We start from the raw sequence: 11,022 nt of genomic DNA, 5'->3' as shown, positions 1-11,022 counted from the left end.
ACAAAAGCAATTATTTTTGTTATTTTTTAAAATTCAATTTGTGAAATAAAATTATAATTAATTACATAACAGATTATAATTACGTATAAGATTTTAATATAAAGTAAAATAAATTTCTACATTAATTTTAATTAACCAATTTTAAAAATTAGGGGAAAAAATAATAATTAATTACTTTGGTATTTTATTAATTAATTTAGAATTATTTTTTTTAATTAAAAAATTTTGTTTTAATGTTTTAAAGGGAAATAAATAGCGCTGTCTGTTTGTTAATACGAAGAAAATAAATAAATGTAATTTAAATTATTTAAAAATAATAAATAATAGAAAAATATGGAAAAAACTTTTAATAGTACTGTATTTTAAAAAGTTTATATAATTTCATTAAGTAACATTGTTTAATGAATGTATGAATTTAATTATTTAGATTTTTATAAATTATTCGAAAAAAAAGATAGGATGTTGAAAAATTAATATATGTAATTTTTTTGTAGTCAGCATCCAGTTTTTTCCCCGTCGTTGCCTGATTTATTGGGGATCTTTTTCTTCATAGGTTATTATGGAATTGGGGATCTTTCCGGGTTGTGGTTATTAAATAAGTCGATCACCGAACGATTTTGAGGATCTCTCCCCTCCACACATCAAAACCGACGTCACTTTTTCGTTAATACTTAATTTAGTAGCCACTTCTACCTGTCAAAAACACTTCTACTTATTAGTAAAATAAGACAGATACTATTAGATAATATTCCCTAAAGTGTCGTTTTTCCCCATTCTTAATTTATGTATACAAATTTCAATTAATTTCATATTTATTTTAATTTTTAAAAAAGAAAATTATAAAAATTTATCACATTTTTAAAAGTTTATATCTAATAATAAAATTATTTAGGATATATTTCATTTATAAGTTTATATAAACTATGTTTTTAATAATTGAGAATATGGTTAGCACTTTTTTTCTTTAAATTAAATAATATTTTTATACGTTTAAACAGATTAATTATACTTCAAGCTGTCAAAGTTAGGGAAATTCCTGTTTTAAATATAGGGAAATTTAAAGTAAAAAAGGATTAATTAAAACGTCACCCGCTGTAATTTTTCTGTTTCGTTTTTGTTAAAAATGAAGAATATAAATTCATAATCAATACGAATTATGAAGTTATGCGTAAATAGATTGTAATAAAATAATAAAATTACTAAAAGACGCACATTAATGATATAAACTCAGTCACGTGGGATGCTTTCCCCCCATGTCCGATTTACGCGTACGTACGCATGCGTGCCACGAATATCGTCTGTTATGTTAGGGTTAAAGAAGTGGATTGCTATCTGACGTAAGTCAATTCAAATTTTAAATTTTAAAAAATTCATCGATTTCATCTTAAACACGTGTTTAAATAATCAGTGATGTTACTCTTTATAAACTTTCCGATATATTGTGAAAATGTTGTGTGATCAGAAAATTTTTAAAATAATTGTTTTTTAAATAATTTTGTTTAGTTTTTTAATATTTATAATTGTAAATATCGCCAGAATATACATCATTTTATACACCAGTATAGAATTAATGGTGATTGATGAATGGAAAATGTATATGCCCCTTTCGAATATTTTGACCTTGATTCTGAACAGGAGAGGGGGAAATATATCGCCTGAAAGAGATTTATTATATTTCAAAGCAGCTATAATGCCAGAAGTGAATTGTATCTTTTATTCATTTTATTAAATTTTATAGAAATTTTTTTTTATATTTGAACAATAAAAATATCTACAGCTATTTCAGAGAACGCAATGCGAATTACAAATAGCAAAATTGCAATGTAATCACAGATTTATATTTTTCAAATATCAAAGTTAAATCCAAACCCAGGGCTATCAAGAAGGGAAGCTGAAAATTTCTCCTAGACTCCAAAAAAAATTGGGGGCATGTAGTGGTTCCTAACCCTATAAAGTAATTTTACTAGCATAAAAAAAATCTTTAATTAAATTTTTTATTAATAAAATTAATAAGATAAAATTGCCTTTTATTAATGAAAAAAAATATTCAGCTTATTTCATTTATTCAAAAAAATAAATAAATGAAAAGGCAAAAGGGGCCTGATCTAACCAGAGGCCCTGAGGCCCTATACAAGCTCTCAACTACCCTGCCCAACCGTATAATATAATGTATATTTTTTCAAAATTATAATTGTCAAATATTGTTTTTAAAACTAGATTAATTTTTTTTATTTCAGTATTATATATTAAGCATTTTATCAAAAATTTTGTTTGATGATTTTATATAAATTATCTGAAAGTAAATAATTTAATCTTAAAATTTATTAGTATCTATAAAATTGAGTTATCAATCAGTCAGATAAATTTATATAGTTATTTGTAACAATTTTTATTTGACACCTGACAATGTTATGACAAAATTCAATAGGTTGTATTTGTTATAACTTACTGATATTACAATAATTTATTTCTTTTTGAGCTTGAGTAATGCCCCAGGGTAAGAGATTAATCCCATACAATAAAATGCTGGTTAATGTTACCTATGGTAGCGAGCATGACAGCTCATCTCTGAAACAGTGGAGACGCACATTCTAACCTAACCTATTCTAATAAATTACCTCTATTCTAATAATTTGGTTGGCAATAATTATGGTAATTTATTTGTTATGTTTGAATTGTTAATTTCATTAAGTATTTTTAATTTTGTGTATCTTATTTGATATAAATTTATGTATAATAAATTGTAATTCTATAAAAGCTTAGTAAAATAGTTTTGGGTTATAAATTATTGCAAGAAAGTTAATCAATAACTTCAATAATAATCATGTTAAAAGGTTTTTAAGATTTTTTATATATACCTATTTAGTCAAAATTTCAAGATTCTATATCTGTGATATAGTTATACTTAAAGTTAGATTCAAATCATTCCAACCTCCCTCAAAAGAGTCAAAAACTATGATAATTCAATCATTGTTTTTTAGTTTTTGAATTTCAAATGTAATAATGTTTTATATTTAATACATGCAAAACATGGAAAAATAGTGAATGCTTTAAAATTGTGATTTTTCTATTAATATGATCTGAGAAGAATAATTTGTATTTTAAGCCAGAATTTATAATTTTAAATATTAGATTGATGGTAAAAGTTAATTGAAAGTGTTACTAAAAATAGAATAATTTATCTACTTCATAATGTACCTTACATTAATGAATTAATGTTTAACTACATAAAGTATTTCATTCAAAAACTTTAATGAAATGGTGATGCTTTTATTAAATCCCCTGGACCTGATTTGTAAATAAATTAACAAAGAATACAATAAGTACGGGAAATATATTTGAATGTGACTAACACATACATTTACATCTGCACTACTAGTGTCTATGGCTACAATGGTAAAAGGTGAACATATATAGGTTTTCATGCTGATTCATACCCTCTTCCAGTTAAGCTACTTACTGATTGTATCATTGAATCTATATAAGTTTTGAAATACACTAATTTAATAATAAAATTACATTACCAGATTAAAATAAGAATATTACAAATTCAAAATTATTTACCATTTAACTTAGTTTTATTACTAATATTTTTTTATAGTTATATATAAAGCTGTAGTTTTTAATAATTGCTTGGATCCAAAGAACATTTAATTTGAAAAATTATTTTCTTGTAATATGAGATAAACCTCAATATAAATATTTTAATATGTAATATATTTAATTATCTAATTAATTAATAAATAATAGTTATATAACTATTTAATGAAGCAAATATTTTAGAAAAAGAACATTGATTATGTATGACAAGTCTTATCTAATATACTTGTAATTGTCTTTGAGATGAGTTGGATCAGTTTCAAATGTTGTAAATGAGTTACAAATAATGAAAAAGCAAAGCAAAGTTAGAGTAATATTTCTTGTTTACTAGCCACAGTATCAAATTTTGATATGGCTTTGCTAAACTAATTAATTTTTAATTAAAATTTCAATTTTTCCTACATGATAATTGGTGATCTTCCAATTCTGCGATATCATTTGTTGCTAAATAAAATTTGTAAAAAATTTCAGTAATTTACTGAATTTTCAGATTATTTAAATTTTTAAACATGAAATGAATAAATTTATTTAAAAATATTAATATTTTACTGTAATTAAATTTTCTTACATTAAATTTGTTAATAAAAAAAAAAAAAACTAGACAAAATCTCAAAGTGCTAGAAATATTTCTAAAATCTCAATTGATATATTTATATGTTTATATGTTACAAATGGAAATATTATAGAAGAAATATCAAATCCGGGGATGTATTTTTGAATTTTTTTTATATATTAAGGCAGCTGATAATCTGAAATGAAATGCCTTTGTAGAAAATTTTTATAAAGTATTTTCTTGTGTGATGATTACTATATATGAATAAATGTTTAAAATATCTGAATTGATATATATAAATATAATATACGGTTAATGTAACCCTTGGTGCCAAGATGGCGGCTCGTCTCTGATTCCAGCAAGGAAACAGTGGGACACACGTTCTAACCTAACTTAACCTATTCTAATAAATTACCATAATTATTAGCAACCAAATTATTAGAATAGGTTAGGTTAGAACGTGCGTCCCACTGTTTCCTTGCTGGAATTAGAGACGAGCTGCCATCTTGGCACCAAGGGTTACATTAACTTAATATACATATATACACCTATAAACATTGAAGTCTTTAACTTCATAATAAAATAAAAAGAGTGAGTGTATAAGTATTTTGAATTTATATTTGTTACTAAATATTGCTGTTTTATGTTTAGGAAACTGAAACAGTTAGACACATACTTGCTTACTCTGATAGTTATAGGTTCAAAACTAGATCTGATTCTCAAAGTTTTTGTACAAGTTTCATTTTTCATCATTGTTTACCTCATTACAGAATTGGCAAAAAATATAATAAGCATGAACAAAAAGCTCTCTTAATCACTGTAAGATGAAATAGAATAAAATATATATATATTATTCACTATCCGAGATGATGATATAAAAACTGTATTAGAAATAGAAATATTAAACTGTAGTTTTTCTTGGAAATAAATAAATATAAATATTCAAAAATAAAATTTATATACAGGTTAAAATTTTTAAAATTGCATTTGTTATGAAAATTTTCTTTGAAAATGTTGATCTTTGTGTGAATTGTATAGTTAAGTTATTAAATGAAATAGGTAATTTAAGTATATAAATTATTAGGAAATGATAACAAGTGTGCTTTTTACTAAGAGCATTAAAATACTAGTGTTTACTTTAGGACTCAATCATTAGATTTAAAATTTGCTTTGAATGTTTAGAATTTATTTTTATCTGACAAATTTTGAAAAACAAGTGTTATATCTTTATTCAGGATGTAAAATACAGTATTAGGATTTTAATATATTAATATTATAATATTTAATGTAATAGCTTTTAAAACGTTAATTAAACTTTTTAATTGTGTCTGTTTTATTAAATTGAAGCAATTTATTTTTTTATTCAGTTTATGAAAAACAATTTGAACTTTTATTCAACTTTATATGTTGAATAATAGATTGTATATGTTTTTGATGCATATTTAATATACTGTGTATGATCCATTTATGATCTGCTAATTTCTTTACATTGTTTATAATATATATATAATCTGTGCGTGCATGAACTTAATTAATATGTTAGTTTGTTATTAAGTTTACCAAGTTTTTTTTAAAGCTTTCCCAGATGATTTTTATTTTTAGTAAAATAATAATAAGTTTATGTATTTGTAAAAGGAGAATTATTATTATTGTTGTCAACGTTATAAGATTTAGCATTTTTGGAAATAACATTTATCATGGATTTTTAATATCTGTCATATGTTTGATGTTGCAGAAGTTACTGTAAAAGTATAAATATACATCAGCTTTAAGTTATGGACAACAATGTTAAAATATATATTAAACGTTAAATGCTTAGGTATTAAATAATTAAATATTCATTAATAATTCATTGAATTATAATAGAATTATAAAATTTTTATTAAAATATTTATTAATGATTAGAAAACTTGACATGTAGACAGACGTATTATAAAGCTTTGATAAATTAATAATTTAAGAAGTAATCCATTTAATAAGCAAATTTTTTTAAAACAGTTCAAAAATTTTTATTACAAGTAAAGTGTTTTGACAGTTTAAAAGTCACATTTTCAACATAAACAAATTCTATAAATGTAAATGCTGATTCAATAAATTCTAGAACAAGAAACTTTATTTAAAATTTATAGAGAAGTATTTTAAACATTTATATTCTAAATTATGCAATATTCTAATATGTTACTAAAATTAAATGAATGAAATTTTAGAAAGATTTAAACAGACAAACACAAAAAAATCCTAATTACACGGATTTTAAATGAAACATTATTTTCACTAACAAAAATCTGTCATTTGTCAGATGTTTCTAATTCTTGTTATCCGCATTCATTTTCTACTATTCTAATTCTCATATTTTGTATCATTTTGACCATTCTATATTCATTTTTATTGTTTATACTGCTTCATCTTAATGTTGCTCTACAAGTTTGGTAGTTTCAATAGTCTTAGTGCACTGATGTGCCAACTAATCATGTCTGTTGAATAAGTTTTTGTCAAGGTAAGTTTTTTATTTGGCATATTACTATAATATCGGGCTTTGGGATATTTATATATACATGCCAAGATAAATGTATATAGCTTTTAGTATTTGTCTGTTTCTGTACATCAACTTTAATTTTATTTTAATTCTTCGTAATTCTTGTCTTCACTTCCACTTTGTTTTTTTTTTTTTTTGTATATTCTTTCATAATAATAATTTTTCATCATAAGATTTCTCCTACATAAACACCTCTTTACTAACTTGATTCTTCATTCTGTACTAAATTAAAACTTAACAAATTGAATATTTTAAAACTAGAAAAATGGCAAACCAGTCGGCATGCTGCTGATTAGTTCACCATTCACTGGAGAGCTGACTGAGATTGCTGTAACGTTTATCAAAGTGACTGAAAGAGAATTGATCTTATTTAATTTAAATAAATAAGATCACTTCTTAGCTTTCTCAGTTCAGGAAATTTAATAATAGAATGTTACTACAATTATATTTTTTTGAATTGTTAGGCACAATAATGAATGAAAATAACAAAGGACAGCAGAACACATTAGGATAAGCAAATATTTGTAAATAATAATGAAACTGTTAAATGAAATTAAGAAAAATTAAACTGAAATATAGAAGAATTTCTGATAGATTTGCTATTATTTACTATTAAATTGAAATGAAAGGAAATATTTTAAAAATGGAAGATTTAAAATCATAATGATTTTTCGCTTCACAAAAGATGTTTCCAAGCAAATATTGTATGGAAGATAATAAATTATGACAGACATAAACATATTTTTAAAAAATATAATCTCATTTACAACATTGTTTTATGTAACAACCAATTAAAATTTTTACAGAAGACAAATTTTCATATTTAAAATTTGTATTTAGAATATTAAAAAAAAAAAATGGAATTTAAAGCATTATTTGTTCTATATTTGCTTATAATTTCTATGTTTATATTCTAAATGTCATTCTGGACAGTTTTACATGAATGTTTAGAGATGATCTAAATATAGTCAAAAATTGTTTGTATCATTAAATTTTTAAATAAATAATAATAATTAATTAATTTATAGAGACAATGCCAAATTTTACATCTTTTCTCTCTTAATTTGTTCAGGAATAACAAAGATGAGATGCCATAAAATATTGAAGTTGGCATTTATGAAAGAGTATCTAACACAAAGGTTGAAGGAGTAATCAGAAAGAATAAATTTGTGAAATTCTTTCTGCTTAATCAAATTACCACCAATTATATATATTGTTGTGTGATGAACACTAGTCATGAGTAGTTGATGGATGTAGTTTACTGATATTTTTGATTCTTCACAATCTCAAATTATGATGTATCCACAGGGATGTAAATGAAATAAACAATCTGTGCATGGAAAAATTAATTTTCAACAGTCATTTTCAAATACAATGTTTATCAAAAATCAACACTTTAATTACTCATGAATAAATTTTATTAATATAAACTCGTTACAATAAAATGATGATGATGATTGTTGAGTTGTATGTAGAATAGATTTAGATTAATCAAGATTTCTGAAAATATATTTTATTTAACCTATTGACATAAAAATCATATTAGAAAATTAAACACTTTTTTGTATTATAAAACTTTCTTAATGTTTTTGCTTAACTTTTCATTTTTAGATGAATTTCAGTATTTAAGGACAGAAAAACTTAATTAAAGTTTATACTCAAAGAACTATTCTATCATATCACCCTATCTCCCCTAAAATGGGGACAGTATTAACCAAGTTCAATCTCTCATTGCAGAACTATACAAAAGAAAGAAGTCCTTCAAGACAAACATCACCTCATGTATTGAGTGTTGAGTATTCTCTATGTCAACATGAAAATTTCCAATAAACTAATACTTAATTGTTAATATTGTAATTAAAAAAAAAAGGGTGTACTATAGATTACCACCTATGGAATTTTAGGACTATGATTATATATTTGAACTCAAGGGACTGAGACGAGTTCAACGGTACCCTATTTTTGGACCGGAGACAAAAAATAAAAAAGTTATCATACTTTTTAAGTTACCATACTTTTTTAATGCTTTCATGAAGACGACACCGTAGTTGCTAGTACTGCCATCTTGTGGTAAAGTCTGCAAACCATGACGTCGGACTACGGTCATCTCCAGTAGGGTTAACACGTGATACGAGAGCGGAGAGAGCGACGCGACTTCCGATCATCGCGCGATCGCCATTTCGGTTAATGTTACTTATGGCAGCAAACATGGCGGCCGTTCCCACTGTTCGTGCTCCTGGCTGACCTCTCGGAGGAGAGCCGCCGGCAGGCCGCCATGTGCTAAACGTCACTAGTTATTGATTCACGGTAGTTCTTGAACAAAGTAAAAAAAGGGGGAAAACGTCTACTGAAGGCAATTTTAACGGCAAACGACGCGACTCCCGATTGCGATAGCGAGGCCGACTTAGCGGAGAGAGCGACGCGACTGCCTATCATCGCGCGATCGCTGGAAAAAAGTATGATAACTTTATTATTTTTCGTCTCCGGTCCAAAAGTAGAGTATCGTTGAACTCGTCTCGGTCTCCTGAGTTCAGATATATACTCAAAGACCCGAAATTCCATAGGTGGTAATCTATAGTATCCCAAAAAAAAATTTAAATGTTCAACTGAAATAAAAAATTAATTTTCTTATTAAATGTGGAAGAATCATTTTAAGGTTCGGAAATAATGACAAGATTGATTGATTCCGACTGCCGGAAAATATCTGATTTTTCTAATCCTGATTAATCATCCCATCATTAGTTAAGTGTCTTTCACTTTGTCCTTTTCACACTTTTAGGAATACAAATCTTTTGGCAGAGTGGACCTTTATCTTGAGACACTTGTCTACTTAAATATGCGAAAATTTATTGAAAAAAATTTTCCTTTGGCTCAATGAAAATATATTGATAAAATTATATATAATGACTTTGTTATATTCCTAAGACTTGAAAAAGACAAAGTGAGGGAACACTTCTTACCCCTCTATTTTTATAATTTAACTTTTATATGAACTTTAATTACAATTAAAGTTCATAAAAGTAGAAGAAACGCTGAAAAAAACGGGTAAAAAGTGAAATTTAATTATAATTATTGTAGCTTTTTTATCAAGAAAAAGACTAAATTTTTGGTTTTGATTGATGATATTTAATTGATATTTATTTCAATTCATAGGTATTGGTTAGAATGTGCTTTTAAATTTTATTAGATATTCTTTTGTCCAAATTATAACTTTGTATTTTTTTATTTAATGTCATTTTTAAAAGTTCAGAAGATTGAAAAAAATGAGAATTAATAAATTGTTCAATGCTCTATATAACTCATATTCAAGATTAATAATTTATTAATTTTTTTTAAAATTGTAGATCATGACTGTTTCGTTAAATAAACATAGAGAAAAAGACAATTCTATTTGTAACATAAAGGAAAAGAGGACTTATCCAATCATTCATCCCACTTCTGATGCTCCATTATGTTCAAGTTGTGAACAATTAGAATTGCCTTTTTTTGATCCTAGTTGCCCAGGATGTATGGAAATCCTTAAAAATCAGAACACTTCGATAAGTCAGATATTTGCCATAATTCGACAATGGATGCCACAAACCCAACAAAATATTCAAGTACTTGTAGATGAGGTATATATATATATTTGTTTCTCTTGATAAAAAATAATTTTGGAATATCTTTTTGCTAGTAAAATTTTTAAAAAGTTAAGTAAGTATTGTAGAAATTTTATAATGAAATATTTTAGATTATTTTTTTCCAAGTAGTAATACAAATTAGAGTAGACGTACCAGTTTTGGCCAGAAAACAAATTTAACTTAAAAATATAATCACCACATATTCAAATCTGTCCAACAGTGGCGTGCCATCGTTGGAAGCGATGGAAGTGCCGATTCCACCTTCCAATGACCTTCCCTTGTATTTTATAAAATATAAATTTTCATATTTTAACGTACTTTGCATTAATTAAAATTAATATTTTATTATAACTGCATTATGTATCTTTTACAAATTTCTATACTACATGTGAAAAAACGATAAGATTGCTATTGTATATTCGAATGATTCGGTGGCGGAAGGAGTGTCGAAACCGGGTCAGTTTCCAATTAGCCAGATTATATTGGCATTGTCACATGCGGTTTACAGAGCACCAACCTCACCCGGTTTAGCTGGTAGAAGCAACACACGCATAAAGCTTCTAATTTTATATCCCGGACCGGTTGTGGGCTGTTAGCCGCCTGCCTGCTAGATGTTCGGCCGCCCTCGCCCGATTATTTGAATCACGAGTAGACTAGATCAACGGCGGGCAACCCCTGGCCCGCGGGCCAGCTACGGCTCTCGAAAAGTTTCT

At 25.9% G+C, this 11,022-nt stretch overlaps 1 protein-coding gene across 2 annotated transcripts in view; it reads left to right on the top strand.

Moving 5' to 3' along the window:
* Positions 1-1,233: 1,233 nt before the first annotated feature.
* LOC136983986 (CAP-Gly domain-containing linker protein 4-like) overlaps positions 1,234-11,022 on the top strand; it is a 30,025-nt gene continuing 20,236 nt past the window's right edge. For both annotated transcript variants that reach the window (XM_067280879.1, XM_067280880.1), the window contains exons 1-2: positions 1,234-1,337; positions 10,034-10,303. In XM_067280879.1, coding sequence (XP_067136980.1) covers positions 10,037-10,303 — 267 coding nt within the window. In that variant the 5' untranslated portion in view covers positions 1,234-1,337; positions 10,034-10,036. The remainder of the gene's footprint in view (positions 1,338-10,033; positions 10,304-11,022) is intronic.

The sequence above is a fragment of the Centruroides vittatus genome, unplaced genomic scaffold, assembly GCF_030686945.1.
Source record: "Centruroides vittatus isolate TY-2023 unplaced genomic scaffold, ASM3068694v2 contig_900, whole genome shotgun sequence".
Taxonomy (NCBI): Eukaryota; Metazoa; Arthropoda; class Arachnida; order Scorpiones; family Buthidae; genus Centruroides; species Centruroides vittatus.
Note: the sequence above shows the minus strand (reverse complement) of the source record. Positions and strands in the feature narration are given on the sequence as shown.